The sequence below is a fragment of the Carettochelys insculpta genome, chromosome 27 (assembly GCF_033958435.1).
Source record: "Carettochelys insculpta isolate YL-2023 chromosome 27, ASM3395843v1, whole genome shotgun sequence".
Taxonomy (NCBI): domain Eukaryota; kingdom Metazoa; phylum Chordata; order Testudines; family Carettochelyidae; genus Carettochelys; species Carettochelys insculpta.
The window spans coordinates 2144486-2161049 of NC_134163.1; the positions used below are offsets into that span (position 1 = coordinate 2144486).

General features: G+C 48.3%; 1 protein-coding gene across 2 annotated transcripts in view; it reads left to right on the forward strand.

Moving 5' to 3' along the window:
• The window catches only part of ADAMTS10 (ADAM metallopeptidase with thrombospondin type 1 motif 10), a 149214-nt gene that overhangs the window by 34232 nt on the left and 98418 nt on the right, over nt 1–16564 (forward strand). For both annotated transcript variants that reach the window (XM_074978344.1, XM_074978345.1), the window contains exon 3: nt 13343–13707. In XM_074978344.1, coding sequence (XP_074834445.1) covers nt 13343–13707 — 365 coding nt within the window. The remainder of the gene's footprint in view (nt 1–13342; nt 13708–16564) is intronic.

The following is a 16564-nucleotide window of genomic DNA, read 5'->3' on the forward strand; positions in this document are numbered from 1 at the left end:
TTAAGAACAGGTTAGATCGATGTCGATCGGGGTGGTTTAGATAGTATTTGGTCCTGCCATTGGGGCAGGGGGCTGGACTCAATGGCCTCTCGAGGTCCCTTCCAGTCCTAGTGTTCTATGATTCTATGAGTTTATGATTCCCAACCCCCATGCTCACGACCCCCCCTTCTTAGGGAGCTGTGGGATTGCTGTCCCTGGTCTGAGCTTCCGGCATGTCGGAGCAGCCCATGGACTCAGCTCAGGAGTGTGGGAGGCAGGCAGAGCTCCTCTCCCGAGACCTGCCGGTTCCACTGTTGTCACTGCTTGTGTCACAGAATCACAGAATCACAGGGCTGGAAGGGACCTCAGGAGGTCATCGAGTCCAGCCCCCTGCCTAAAGCAGGATCAAACCCAACTAAGTCATCCCAGCCAGGACCTTGTCCAGCCAGGACTTAAAAATCTTGATGGATGGAGAATCCACCACATAGAATCATAAAATCACAGAACAACAGAGCTGGAAGAGACCTAAAAACGCCATCGAGTCCAGCCCCCTGCTCTAAGCAGGACCAAACCCATCAGATCAGCCCCACCAGGGCTTTGTCAAGGCGAGACTTAAACACCTCCAGGGACGGAGACTCCACTGCTTCCCTGGGTGGACCATTCCAATGCTTCACCACCCTCCTAGTGAAAAAGTTGTTCCTAATGTTCAATCTGGACCTTTCCAACCGCAACTTGAGACCATTGTTCCGTGTTCTGCCATCTGTGACCACTGTGAACAGCCTCTCTCCAGCCTCTTTGCAACCTCCCTTCAATAAGTTGAAGGCTGTTATCAAGTCCCCCCTCAGTCTTCTCTTCTGCAGACTAAACAGTCCCAATTCCCTCAACCTTTCTTCATAAGTCATATGCTCCAGCCCCCTAATTATTTTGGTTGTCCTCCGCTGGACCCTCCCCAGTGTATCCACATCCTTCCTATAATTGGGGGCCCAGACCTGGACACAGTACTCCAGATGCAGCCTCACCAAAGCTGAATAAAGAAGAATAATCACTTATCTGGATCTACTAGCAATGCTCCTCTTGATGCAACCTAATATGCCATTAGCTTTTTTGGCTACAACAGCACACTGTTGACTCATGTCCAGCTTCTTGTCTACTACAATTGCCAGGTCCTTTTCTGCAAAACTACTACCGAGCCAGTCAGACCCCAACCTGTAACAATGCTTGGGATTCTTCAGCCCAAGTGCAGGACTCTGCACTTGTCCTTACTGAACCTCATCAGATTTCTTGCAGCCCAGTCTTCCAATTTGTCTAAGTCAGTCTGGACCCTGTCCCTACCCTCCAGTGTATCTACCTCTCCCCCTAACTTAGTGTCATCCGCAAACTTGCTGAGGGTGCAATCCAACCTCTCATCCAGGTCATCAATAAATACGTTGAACAGAACAGGACCCATAACCAAACCTTGGGGCACCCCACTAGAAACCGACTGCCATCCTGACATGGAGCCATTGATCACTACCCGCTGAGCCTGACCTTCTAGCCAGCTTTCTATCCATCTTACCGTCCATGTATCCAATCCACATTCCTTTAACTTGCTGACAAAAATATTGTGGGACACCATATCAAAAGCTTTGCTAAAGTCAAGATAAATCACATCTATTGATTTTCCCCTGTCACAGAGCCAGTTATCCCATCGTAGAAACTAATCAGATTGGTCAGGCATGACTTGCCCTTCATGAATCCATGCGGACTATTCCTGATCACTCTCCCCTCCTCCAAGTGCCTCAAAATGACTTCCTTGAGGAGCCCTCCATGATTTTTCCAGGGACTGATGTAAGATTGACCGGCCCATGGTTCCCTGGATCATTCTGCTTCCTTTTTTAAAAGATGGGCACTACATTTGCCTTTTTCCAATCATCCGGGATCTCTCCCGATCTCCACGACTTTTCGAAGATAATGGCCAAGGGCTCATCAACAACATACGCCAACTCCCTCAGAACCCTAGCATGAATTAGGTCCGGGCCCATCGATTTATGTACATTTAGCTTTTTTAGATAGCTCCTAACCTGTTCTTTCCCCACTAAAGGCTGTGCACCTTCCTCCCACAATGCATCACTTATCGCATTAGTCCGGGAGCTGTCTTTGTCCGTGAAGACAGAGGCAAAGAAAGCATTAAGTACTCCAGCTTTCCCAACATCATCTGTCACTGGGTTACCTCCCTCATCCAGGAGGGGCCCCACGCCCTCTCTGATCACCTTCTTCTTGGTAACATGCCTGTAGAAACTTGACTTGGTATCCTTCACATTCCTCGCAAGTCACAGTTCCAGTTGCATTTTCACCTTCCTGATAACTGCCCTACATTCTCGAGCTATACATTTATACCCCTCCCTAGACATCTGTCCAAGTTTCCACCATGACTAAAGGCAACACATTCCAATGCTCCACCACCCTCCTGGTGAAGTAGTTTTTCCTAATATTTAACCTGCTCCTTTCCCTCTTCAACTTCAGACCATTACTCCTTGTTCTGCCCTCTGACACCACTGAGAAGAGTTTCTCACCCTCCTCTTTAGAGCTCCCCTTCAGGAAGTTGAAGGCTGCTATTAAACCACCCCTAAGCCTTCTCTTCTGTAGACTAAACACGCCCAAATCCCTCAGCCTATCCTCATAGGTCTTGTGCTCCAGCCCCATAATCATTTTTGTTTATGATTATGAACCTCTGCTGAACCTCCTCCGGCAAATCCGCATTCATTTTATACTGGGGGGGCCCAAAACTGGACACAATATTCCAGATGTGGCCTCACCAGTGCTGAATAGAGGGGAATAACTACTTCTCTAGATCTGCTCGAAATGCTCCTCCTAATGCACCCCAGTATGCCGTTAGCCTTCTTGGCTACAAGGGCACACTGTTTACTCATATCCAGCCTTTCATCCACCATAACACCTAGGTCCCTTTCCGTTGTACTGCTGTTGAGCCAGTCGGTCCCTAGCCTGTAACAATGCTTCGGATTCTTCCGCCCCAGGTGCAGGACCCTACACTTCTCCTTGTTGAATCTCAACAGATTTCTTTTGGCCCAGTCCTCCAATTTATCCAGGTCACTCTGGATTCTCTCTCTACCCTCCAACGTATCTACCTCTCCCCCTAGTTTTGTGTCATTCACACACTTGCTGAGGGTGAAATCCAGTCCCTCATCCATGTCATTAATAAACATGTTGAATAACACCGGCCCCAGAACCGAGCCTTTTGGCACTCCAATTGAAACCGACCGCCATCCAGATAGTGAGCCATTGAGCACTACCCATTGGGCCCAACCATCAAGCCAGCTTTCTATCCATCTTATGCTCCAAGGATCCAATCCATATTTCCTTAACTTATGGACAAGAATATTGTGGAAGACCGTATCCAAAGCCTTGCTGAAGTCAAGGTACATCACACCCACTGACTTCCCCATGTCCACGGAGCTTGTTTACCTTGTCACAGAAGCTGATCAGATTGGTCAGGCACGACTTGCCCCTGGTGAATCCATGTTGGCTACTTTTCATCACTTTTCCCTCTTCCAAGTGCTCCAAAATGGATTCTTTGAGGATCCCCTCCATTATTTTCCCAGGGATTGAGGTAAGGCTGACTGGTCTATAGTTCGCTGGACTGTCCTTCTTTCCCTTTTTAAAGATGGGCACTACATTTGCCTTCTTCCAGTCATGCGGTATCTCCCCTGATCTCCAAGAGTCTTCAAGGATAATGGCCAAAGGTTCAGCAATGACCTCTGCCAATTCCCTCAGTACCCTGGGGTGCATTAAATCCAGACCCATGGACTTGTGCACATCTCGTTTTTCTAGATAGCTCAGAACTTGTTCCTTCCCCACAGATGGCTGCCCTCCACCTTCCCATACTGCATTGTCTAGCACCATCATGTGGAAGTTGAATTTGTTCATGAAAACTGAGGCAAAAAAAGCAGTGACTACTTCAGCTTTTCCTACATCATATGTCACTAGGTTACTACCCTCATCCAGTAACGGCCCCACAACTTCTCTGATAACCCGTTTATTGTTAACATGCTTGTAGAAACCTTTCTTGTTACTCTTCACATCCCTTGCCAGCTGTAGTTCCAGTTGTGCTTTCACTTTCTTGATTACTGCCCAGCATTCTCCAGCCGTATGTTTATACTCCTCCTTAGTCAACTGTCCATGTTTCCAATTCTTGTATGCATCCTTTTTGAGTTTAAGCTGACTAAGGATTTCCCTGTTATGCCAAGTTGGTTGCCTACCATGTTTGCATTTCTTACTATGCAGCAGGATGGTTTGTTCCTGTGCCTTCAGTAAGACTTCTTTAAAATGCTGCCAATTCTCTTGAACACTTTTCCCCTTCTTCATTTCCCAAGGACCCTGCTCATCCGGTCTCTCAGGGAGTCGAAGTCTGCTCTCCTGAAATCAAGGGTCTGTATGTTACTGATCACCTTTCTTACTTTTGTCCGGATCCTGAAATCTACAGTCTCATGGTCACTGCAGCCCAGGTTTCCTCCCACTTCTATTTTTTCTTGTAGTTCTTCCCTGTTTGTGAGCAGTAGGTCAAGTTGTGCACGGCCCCTGGTCGGTTCCTTCAGCACTTGTACCAAGAAGTTATCCCCAACATTCTCCAAAAACTTCCTGGATTGTCAAAACAAAAAGCAGTCAAGTAGAACTTTAAAGACTAGCAAAATAGTTTATTAGGTGAGCTTTCGTGGGACAGACCCACTTCTTCGGGTCTGTCCCACGAAAGCTCACCTAATAAACTGTTTTGCTAGTCTTTAAAGTGCTACTTGACTGCTTTTTGTTTTGATAGTGTATAGACTAGCACGGCTTCCTCTCTGTTCCTGGATTGTGCGTGTGCTGCTGTATTGGTCTCCCAACAAATGTCCGGATGATTAAAGTCTCCCATGAGAACCAGGGCCTGTGATTTGGAAGCTTCACTTAGCTTCCTGAAGAAAGCCTCGTCTATCTCATCTCCCTGATCTGGCGGTCTATAGCACACACCAGCTACAACATCACCTCTGTTACTTCCGCCTCTAAGCTTAATCCAAAGACACGCAACTGGATTTTGTCCTTCCTCATACTGGAGCTCTGAGCAATCATACTGCTCCCTCACATAGAGCGCCACTCCTCCTCCTTTTCTCCCATCTGTCCTTCCTAAACAATTTATAACCATCCATGACCGTGCTCCAGTTATGCGAATTGTCCGACCAAGTCTCCGTTATTCCAACCACCTCATACTTCTTTGAGTGTGCCAGGGCCTCTAATTCTTCCTGTTTGTTCCCCAGGCTTCTGGCATTAGTGTACAAGCATCTTAGAGAAGGGGCCAATTGGCCCACTTTCTCCTCTTCACTCAGGAAACCCACTTGATTGTTCCCTCCTCCTTCCCCATGTACCTCCGGGCTTGTGTCACCTGCCCCCAACAAACCTAGTTTAAAGCCCTACTCACTAGGTTTTCAAGCCTGACCGCAAAGATGCTCTTTCCTCTCATTGTTAGGTGGATTCCATCTCTTCCCAGAATCTGTGTTCACGAAAAAGAATCCCATGGCCAAAGAAACCAAATCCTTCCCTGCTACACCACCTACGCAACCACAAATTTACCTCTGTGATTTGATGATTCCTACACGGACCCCTTCCTTCCACAGGGAGGATAGACAAGAACACCACTTGTGCACCATATTCCTTGATCTTCCTTCCTAGGGTTATGTAATCTGCTGTGATCCCTTCAAAGTTGCTCTTGGCTGTATCATTGGTTCCTACATGGATAAATAGGAAGGGGTAATAGTCTACAGGTTTAACAATTTTTGGCAGGGACTCTGTAATATCCTGGATTCTAGCTCCAGGCAAGGAGCAAACTTGCCGGGATTCTAGGTCCAGACGGCAGATGGATGACTCCCTTCCTCTTAGGAGGGAGTCCCTGACCACCACCACCTGTCTTTTTCTCTTAGGGGTGGTGGTGATAGAACTCTCATCCCTAGGACTGTGCATTCCATGCCTTAGAAACCATGGGGACTCTTTCAGATACAATCCTTATGAGGTATCAGTCCCAGCTATCTCCGCCGTATCACCTGTGCAGAGATGCTGAAAGCGGTTGCTTAACTCCACTGGAATCGGAGAGACCTGAACTGGTTTTCTCCTCCTGGAGGTAACATGCTTCCAGTTCTCCTCCTTGTTATCTGGTTATCTGGTGTTATCTGGTGCCTTCAGTCCAGAAAGTCTTCACCACCTCTGATGGTCCTGAGGGTTGATATTTGCACCTCAAGTCCTTTAACCTTCTCTTCTAAAATGGCTACCAGCTTGCACTTGGTACATAGAAAATCCTTTCCATCGTCCGGGAGCAAGACAAACATGACACATGCTATGCAGGTCACAACAACAGACCTCTCACCAGCCATGTCACTGTCCATTTTTTCCCTTTTCAGAGATCCCTTATTTGTTTCTAGTGCTGCCTTGAAGGGCTCAAGAGAAACTCCGTATAAGAGAGGGAAAACAGGTATGGGGCTCCTCCCGAAGGCGAACTCCCAGGCAAACTCCCTGTTCGCTGCTCACAGGGTTTGCTGGGGCTGCCTTCTTACAGAGCTGCTAGCTGTTGAGGCCCAGCTCAAAGCCTTTGCTTCCAATCTAATCAGCCTTTGAAGGCCCACCTGGAAGGAAGCTGTCCTAATTCACAGCTTGCAAACTTGCCAAACTGCCAAACATGCCTTCCAACTGCCCCTCTCTGCAAAACACACAGGCACACAGGCAGCTACTCAAACTGCCCCTCTCTACCAAATCAAACTAATGCTCAGACAAGAAATTCAACTTACCAGTGCACAACACAGCCCCCCAAATGCCACACTCTCCTGAGCTCCTCGAGGATGCTTTCCCAGGCAAACTCCCTGACCTGCTCCTGTGTCTCAGGCATATAAGGGTAATTTTGCCCCTCCGCTGGCTGAGGATCTCCAAACACTTCCTGCACATTAATAAATCCCCCGAGTCCCCACCAGGCAGCAACAAGATTTCTCCACTCATTATAGGCAGCTACTTAGAACCTCTCTTTGTCCTCCTGTCTGAGGTAAGCTGTTTGGAGCAGGGTCTGGCCGTTTGTTCTGTGTTTGTGCCGTGCGATGTGTGCGATTGGGGCTCCCAGGCACAGTAGTACTATGTAGTCCCCTGTCTGACACCTCACAACCCTCTGCGAGACAGGGCAGGGCAGTGCTGTGATCCCTTTTTTATTGAGGCACAGAGAGGCTAAACGAATTGCCCATGGTCACACAGGGAGTCTGTGCTGAACCAGGGACTTGAAACTGAATTTCTCAGAGCTTAGGTTAGTGCCCTAACCACTGGGCAATGCTACCTGCCTCACAATAAGTTCTTGGACTGCATTGAAGACAATTTTATATTTCAGAAGGTGGAAAAGGCTATTAGGGTAGAAGCTGTTCTAGATTGGATTTTAAGAAACAGAGAGGAACTGGTTGAGAATTTGGAAGTGGAAGGCAGTATGGGAGAAAAGGACAATGAAATCATAGTGTACACGATTCTAAGGAGTGATAGAAGGGAGACCAACAAAATAAAGACAATGGATTTCAGGAAGGCAGATTTTGGTCAACTCAGAGAGCTCATAGGTAAGGTCCCATGCGAAGCAAGACTAGGAGGAAAAACAAATGAAAAAGAGTTGGCAATTTTGAAAGGGGACATTATTAAGGGCTCAAAAGCAAACTATCCCGCTGTGTAGGAAGGATAGAAAGCACGGCAAAAGATGGCCTGAGCTTAAGCAGGAGGTCTCGCATGATCTCCAAAATAAAAAGGAGTCATACAAAAAGTAGAAACTAGGACAAACTACAAAAGATGAATACAAGCAACCAATACAGATATGCAGGGGCAAAATTAGGAAGGCAAAGGCACCAGATGATCTCAAACTAGCTAGAGACATAAATGGTAACAAGAAGACAAGCAAGAGGAAGACCAAGGACAGGGTAGGCCCACTGCTCAGTGAGGGGGCAGAAACAATTTCAGAAAACTTGGAAATGGCAGAGGTGCTTAGTGACTTCTTTATTTCAGTCTTCACCAAGAAGTCTGCTGAAGGAATGCCTAAATAGCGAATGCTAGTGGGAAAGGGGTAGGGTTAGAAGATAAATAAAAAAAGAACAAGTTAAAAATTATTTAGAAAAGTTAGATGTCTGCCAGTCACCAGGGCCTGATGAAATGCCTCCTAGAATACTCAAGAAGCTGATAGAGGAGGTATCTGAGCCTTTAGCTACCATTTTTGAAAAGTCCTGGCAAAGGGCAAGTATAGTGCCCATCTATAAAAAGGGAAATAAGAGCAACCAGGGAATTATAGACCAGTCAGTTTAACTTCTGTGCCAGGAAAGATAATGGAGCAAGTAATTCTGCAAACATCTGGAAGAAAATAAGGTAATCGGTAAGAGCCAGCATGGCTCTGTGAAGAACAAAACATGCCAGACCAATCTGATAGCTTTCTTTAACAGGATAACAAGTCTTGCAGATAAGGGAGAAGCAGTGGACGTGGTATACCTAGACTTTAGTAGGGCATTTGATATGGTCTCGCATGATCTTCTTATCAATAAACTGGGCAATATAATTTAGTTGGGCTACTGTAAGGTGGGTGCATAACTGGCTGGATAATCATTCTCAGAAGGTAGTTATTAATGGTTCACAATCCTGCTGGAAGGGTATAATAAGTGGGGTTCTGCAGGGATCTGTTTTGGGACCAGTTCTATTCAATATCTTCATCAACGATTTAGATATCAGCATAGAAAGTACACTTAGTAAATCTGCAGATGATACCAAGATGGGAGGGGTTGCAACTGCTTTGGAGGATAGGGACAGAATTCAAAATGATCTGGACAAACTGAAGAAATGGTCTGAGGTAAACAGGATGGAGTTTAATAAGGACAAATGCAAAGTTCTGCACTTAGGAAGAACTAGTCAGTGTCACACATACAGAATGTGAAGTGACTGTCTGGGAAGGAGCACTGCAGAAAGGGATTTAGAGGTCATAGTGGACCACAAGCTGAATATGAGTCAACAGTGTGAAGCTGTTGCAACAAAAAATGCAAACATGATTCTGGGATGCATTAACGGGTGTTGTGAGTGAGGTGTGAGCAGGGGGAGGGCTAGATCAGTGGTTTGATCATTGACCTGCTCAAACCAGAGTTGAGCTCAATCCTTGATGGTGCCATTTAGGGATCTGGGGCAAACAGAGTTTAAAAAAAGAAATTATCAGGGTGGTGCTGGGCCCTGCTAAGGGGACAGGACTCAATGATCTCCCAAGGTCCCTTTCAGCTCCATGAGATGTGTACATTTATTCATTTAGAAGTTATTCTTCTGCTCTACTCTGTGCTGAATAGGCCTCAGCTGTAGTATTGAATCCAGCTTTGGGTACCATACTTTAAAAGGGATGTGGAGAAACTGGAAGAGCTCCAGAGAAGATCAACAAGAATGATTAAAGGCCTGGAGAACATGAGCTATGAGGAAAGCTTGGAAGAACTGGGCTTGTTTAGTTTAGCAAAGAGAAGACTGAAAGGGGACATGTTAGTGGTTTACAAGTATCTAAAAGCGGGTTACAAGAAGTAGTCTATGTCGACACGTGCACGCTACATCGAAATAGTCTATTTCGATGAATAACATCTACACGTCCTCCAGGGCTGGCAACGTCGACGTTCAACTTCGATGCTGGGCAGCACCACATCGAAATAGGTGCTGCGAGGGAACGTCTACACGCCAAAGTAGCACACATCGAAATAAGGGTGCCAGGCACAGCTGCAGACAGGGTCACAGGGCGGACTCAACAGCAAGCCGCTCCCTTAAAGGGCCCCTCCCAGACACACTTGCACTAAACAACACAAGATCCACAGAGCCGACAACTGGTTGCAGACCCTGTGCATGCAGCATGGATCCCCAGCTGCCGCAGCAGCAGCCAGAAGCCCTGGGCTATGGGCTGCCGCACACGATGACCATAGAGCCCCGCAGGGGCTGGAGAGAGAGCGTCTCTCAACCCCTCAGCTGATGGCCGCCACGGTGGACCCCGCTATTTCGATGTTGCAGGACGCGGATCGTCTACACGTGCCCTACTTCAATGTCCAACTTCGAAGTAAGGCGCTATTCCCATCCCCTCATGGGGTTAGCGACTTCGACGTCTCGCTGCCTAACATCGATTTCAACTTCGAAATAGAGCCCAACACGTGTAGCCATGACGGGCGCTATTTTGAAGTTGGCGCCGCTACTTCAAAGTCGCGTGCACGTGTAGACGCGGCCGTAGGGAGAAAAATTGTTCTTCTTAGCCTCTGAGAATAAGACAAGAAGCAATGGGCTCAAACTGCAGCGAGGGAGTTTTAGGTTGGATATTAGGATGATCTTCCTGTCAGGGTGGTTAAATGCTGCAATAAATTGCCTGGGGAGTTTGTGGAATCTCCATCACTGGACATATTTAAGAGCAAGTTAGATAGATGTCTGTCAAGGGTGGTCTGGACTGTGCTAGGTTCTGCCGTGAGGGCAGGGGACTGGACCCAATTACCTCTCTTGGTCCCTTCCAGTTCTAGCATTCTGTGATTCTATTATTCTATGATTATTTTTAAATTAAACATCTTCCAATAATGTTATTAATTTGCTGTCCAAAAATCCATGTTGTGATTTCCTTTTTCATGTTATGAAATATGCACAGCGTCTAGAAGTGACTTTGATGGGGTTCTGTGAACAGTTTGGGGGTTTATTGGGGGTCCACACTAGTGAAAAAGTTGGGAACCACTGCCCTAGACCCAACCCAAACTCAACACTGACTCCTGGTTATGTTGCAGGGTTCTGTCTCAGATCTTGGTTGCCTTGTTAACACAGGTGTGCCCAGAGGGGGTCCTGGCCTGGAAACGTTTGGAAACCGTGACACCAAAAGTGATATGGAGCCAATCTCTTTGGTGGAGAAAGGTGTTGTGTTCTTCTACAAGTGCAGACAGACATTTTGGGCTGTGACGTTGTTAGCTGACGTATGCTAAGGGATGGTGGACTGACATGTCCTAGGAGCAGGTGGCAGAAGAAGTTAATAAGTTGAAGTGCAACAACTGGCTGAAGAACCTCTTGGGTAGGGTGCATGCTGGGGGCGGGGGGTCTAGTCCTGATTATCCCACTACCATGTGTGATCTTCAGCTCTGGTTTCTCTCTTCTTTGTCTCTCTTATTTTGACTGTGGAATTTTCAAGACAGGGACTGTTTGACCATGGTTTTGAGCTCATACCTATCACAATGGGGCCCATGTAAATGATAATAATAGTAATAGCAATGAGTTACTGGGACCAGGCAGTGCAGACCACAGTTCTGAAGGAAACCAAGACTGCTTAGTCAAGTTGCTAACAAAAATGCACAATCAGCCATTAACATCAACAGCTCCGCTGAAGGATTAGCACTGTGGGTCTCCCCCTTCAAGAGTCTGATGTGTTTTTCAGATCACCATGTTGCGGCTCACTTAATGACTTGCTTACAAAATCAGACATAAAAATACATGAGTGCCACAGCCACTCTTACTGAAAATTTGCTGGCTTTCTTATTTGTGCCATGTAATTATAAAATAAATTAATTGGAATATGAATATTGTACGTACATGTCAGTGTATAATGTACAGAGCCATATAAACAAGTCGTTGTATGAAATTTTACTTTCCACTGATTTTGCTGGTGCTTTTTATGTAGCCTGAAGTACAACAAGACCAATACCTGGATGAGTTGATGTATCCACTGGAGGACCTCTCTGCATCCCTGGTGTACATGAACCCCTTGTTGAAAAGCACAGGATTAGAAAGTAGCTATTGTCATGTCTAGTCTTTAAAAGCTGATCATGGGACTTGCAGAGCAGAGCCCTTTTCCTCAGGAGAGGCTGTAGCTAGTTAGTGGGTATTTTTGGTCAAGGAGTGTGTTCACTGTCCTCTTCCCTTTATAGTGGCCTGGGTTTATGATTTTATTTGGTCACCCATTAGTCCTCCTTCTGTGCCTTAGTACCTGCCCTCTAGGGCTACGTCTACAGGTGCAGCCAACATCGAAATAGGCTATTTCGATGAATAACGTCTACACGTCCTCCAGGGCCGGCAACGTCGATGTTCAACTTCGACGTTGCTCAGCCCAACATCGAAATAGGCGCAGCGAGGGAACGTCTACACGTCAAAGTAGCACACATCAAAATAGGGATGCCAGGCACAGCTGCAGACAGGGTCACAGGGCGGACTCAACAGCCAGCCGCTCCCTTAAAGGGCCCCTCCCAGACACAGTTGCACTAAACAACACAAGATACACAGAGCTGACAACTGGTTGCAGACCCTGTGCCTGCAGCATAGATCCCCAGCTGCTGCAGAAGCAGCCAGAAGCCCTGGGCTAAGGGCTGCTGCCCACGGTGACCATAGAGCCCCGCAGGGGCTGGAGAGAGAGCATCTCTCAACCCCCCAGCTGATGGCCGCCATGGAGGACCCAGCAATTTCGACGTTACGGGACGCGGATCATCTACACGGTCCCTACTTCGACGTTGAACGTCGAAGTAGGGCGCTATTCCTATCTCCTCATGAGGTTAGCAACTTCGACGTCTCGCCGCCTAACGTCGAAGTTGGTGCCGCTACTTCGAAGTAGCGTGCACGTGTAGACGCAGCCTAGGTCAGTAACTCTCAGCATTTACTGTTTTGAGACCACCTTTCCCAGCTCAGGACTCCTGACCCATCTAGTGAGGAACCCCATGGCTGCCTCTTTGCAAGTCCAGAGCCCCAGGAGATGAATCCTGGGTCTAAGGATTTCAGAAATCAATTGTTGTAATTTGCCTGAAAGAATCTGTCTCTTTCCAAGTACAGCTCACTCCGATGCCTGTCCACTAGTAGATAGATGAGAAAAGCCCCTGCATAGAGCTTGGGAGGCTCCTCCCTGTGGGCCTCTGTTCAGTTTAGTCTAAATGCCTTTTTCCAGCCCCACGGTTGCTGTTGGGATTAGCTGCACATACTGCTGTTCTTCTTTCCTTCTCAGACAATCCTCCCAGGCTGCCTCCAGCTTTCAAGCTACAGTACTCCTTTAGCTCCCGTTAATGCAGTGTCTGAACAGCTGGCAATTTGTAACGTGTTTAGCTTCACAGTGCCTTTGGCAGATAGGGAATTGTCTGTTTTAGAGTTGAGGAACTGAGGCCCAGGGAGACTGACTGACTGAGGTCACACAGGAGTCTGTGTCAGAGCCGGGATCCAGGCTGTGCCCAAACCCTTCAATCATACTTACTGCCTTCACCGGGCCTCTCTGGCGAGTTAGACACGCAGCATGGGGTGTAGTACTTGGGCTGACATCTCCCTAGAGCTCCATGGGGAAGGAAGGTCCTCTCCCAAACATGACATTCGCTGTGTTTGCTTTGCCCTCCAGAGGAGTTCCTCTCCAGCCTCAGTCACTATGAAATCGCCTTCCCCATCCAAGTGGACCAAAACGGGGACTTCCTCACCTTTGATATGAGAAGCCAGCTGAAGCGGCGTTCCCAGCGCAGCCTGGGCTCCCTGTCCTACGAGGCAGCCGATCAGCAGGTCTTCTACAAGGTCTCTGCCCACCACACCCAGTTCCTCCTCAACCTGACGCTGCACTCCAACCTGCTGGCCGAGCACTTCACCGTGGAGTACTGGAAACGGGATGGGGTGGACTGGCAGCACGACTTCCACGAGGACTGCCACTACGCAGGCCACCTGCAAGATCAGTACCTAAACTCCAAAGTTGCTATCAGCAACTGCAACGGACTGGTGAGCTTCCAAAGGGGTCAGAAGACAGGCCCTCCCATTTTACCCAGCCGAGGGGGTATCATGCCTAGGACTGCCCATAGCATGGTGCAGATAGTGCATCTTCCCTGGTCTTCATTACAGAGGTGCAACTGGCTAGGCTCACTCATCCCAGCATACAGTGCTCCACTGTGGTATGGTGGCCAAGTGGGCAGAGCTGAGATGGGATGTTGCATGCTGAGATCCATAGCCTCCATGGACCATCTCTCTCTGTTGAAGCTGAGGGTGACCATAAGCTAGTCAACTTCCCATTAAAGCCAGTGAGTCTCTGCTGACAACAATTGACAAGAGACCTGTAGCCCACATGATAACTCTAGCTGCCGGCTACCCCAGTTCTGTGCTTCCTGGTCTCTTTCTAACAAACAGTGCTGTGTTCTGCAAGCCCTAGCGGGGAGCAAACCCCAGGAGGGAGCAGCATTCTCCAAGACAGGGGTTCAGAAAGGCAGATGTGCGTAGCCCGCTCTCAGAAGGGAATTGTCCTTAGTGAGTGCTGCTCATCTGTGTTTAAACTGCTGGAAAAAAGAAACCCCTCATGAGGCCAGGCTGCTGGATTGCAAACCTTGCATCACTGTGCCCTGACAGAGCCTTCATGGGAGACAGGGCAGAGCTGTCCTGCTGGGACATGAAGCTTGGCCATGCAGTGGTGGCAGGAGTAGTCTGGGGGGAAGTCACAGAGAAGATAGATCATGCATGTGCTCTGAGGCTGTCCCATATCCCTGATGCTAAGCATCTCTCTGGTCACACCACCGCCAGCTTTGTCAGTGTCTGCTTCCCCTGGCAGGCTGCTGGGGTGTCTCTGGATTTGTGCTGCCTCCAGAGAGTAGCTTGCCCAGGAGGAGATCCCATTGGAGGGTGAAGCCAGCTTGCTCTTTGTGGTGTAAACCCAGCTAGGAGTAGGTTCTGTGGCCAGATTCCCCTGTGTGTCAGGGCCCTCCTTTCCATCACTCCGGCTGTGCACAAGGGTATTACCATGGGGATGAATTTACACTGCCTTAAATACCACTTTACGTCACCAGGGAAAGGGCCCTACTGTGACGAGAATCTGGCTCATTATGTCAAAAATCCTTTTAGCATGTCATAACCCCACCCCACTCCCCACCACCAGGATCCAGCCTGGACCCTCCCCCCTGAATCCCACACCCAGCTTGCTTCATCGGAGCAGGTTTTACCCTCACCACCTCCAGCTGTCAGGGCCCTCAGACCCCGGCCATCCCCAGCTGCCCCAGCATCTTCAGACTTCCACCACACCCTAACTGCCATGGCATCCTCAGATCCCTGCTGTCCCCAACTGCCAGCACCCTCCGACTGCCAGGGCACTCTCAGAGCTCTGTCTCCCACAGCCACCAGACGCCTATGACCCCAGCACTTCCACTACAGCCCAGGCCACCATGGCACCTTCACACCCATCATTCCACTCAGCCTCATCCCCCCTCCCGCCTGGCTTTCAGCCTCTTTCCTTCTGTCTGTGCTTTCCCCCCTCTTGCTGCCCCCCTCGCCAGTAGAATACAGGTGAAAGATACCTGTGAGCTCACCCAGACCATGTGCCAAGGGCCTGTGCAGGATTGTTCCCTAAGGCCGACACACTCTGACCTGCAGCGTCTGTTCAGGCGGAGCCATGCGGAGAGGGGATGTTCAGTGGGCTGGATGTTAGCTGTTGCTATGCTGGTGCCTGTTGGTGTACACGGTGTCAGTAGGAGGGGAGTTGCTGGAGAAGCAACTGACATGAGGGCAGAGGGGAAGAAAGAGTAACATCAGTCCAGCCTTCCCTTGTTCTCTGAATTTCCTGCTATGCTCCTGCCCTGCAGGACCCACCACTGCCTCTGTATGTAAGATGCAGCATTAAGTGGGCATGAGCTCGTGTAAAACTTAACCCATGTGTCACCTCTGCTTTTGGCCCACTGACAATTGCATAGATACACATTGACTAATGCTGAGATCTTCCTGGGTGCACATACACACTGTCCCCTGCTAGCTAAACACACCCACTTTATCCACACCACACACGACTGCAATCATTGGAACACACATGCACACACACACATACGAACACCTGTAAAGAGATTTTAAAGGCACAGGAACAAACCATCCCAATGCGCAGGAAGAAAAGCAAATATGGTAGGCAACCAGGTTGGCTAATCAGGGAAATCCTTGGTGAGCTTAAAATCAAAAGAATGCGCATTAGAAGTGGAAACTTGGACAGATGGCTAAGGAGGATTATAAATACATGGCTGGAGAATGCAGGGGGATAATCATAGAATCACAGGGCTGGAAGGGACCTCAAGAGGTCATCTAGTCCAGCCCCTCCTTCAAGAAGAATCAAGCCCAAATAAGTCATCCCAGCCACAATCTTGCCAAGCTGGGACTTAAAAACCTCAAAGGATGGAGAATCTACCACCTCTATAGGCAACACATTCCAGTGCTTCACCACCCTCCCAATGAAGAATTTTTTTCTAATATCCAATCTACTCCTTCTGTCATGTCGGACCATTGCTCCTTGTTCTGCTATGTGACACCACTGAGAAGAGTTTCTCGCCATCCTCATTAGAACTCCCCTTCAGGAAGTTGAAGACTGCTATTAAATCACCCCTCAGTCTTCTCTTCTGTAAACTAAGTAAGCCCTAATCCCTCAGCTTCTCCTAATAAGTCTTGTGCTCCAGCCCCTTAATCATTTTTGTTGCCCTTCCCTGAACTTGCTCCAGCACATCCACATCCTTTCAATACTGGGGGGCCCAAAACTGGACACAATATTCCAGATGTGGCCTCACCAGTGCTGAATAGAGGGGAATAACCACTCCTCTAGAGCTGCTCAAAATGCTCCTCC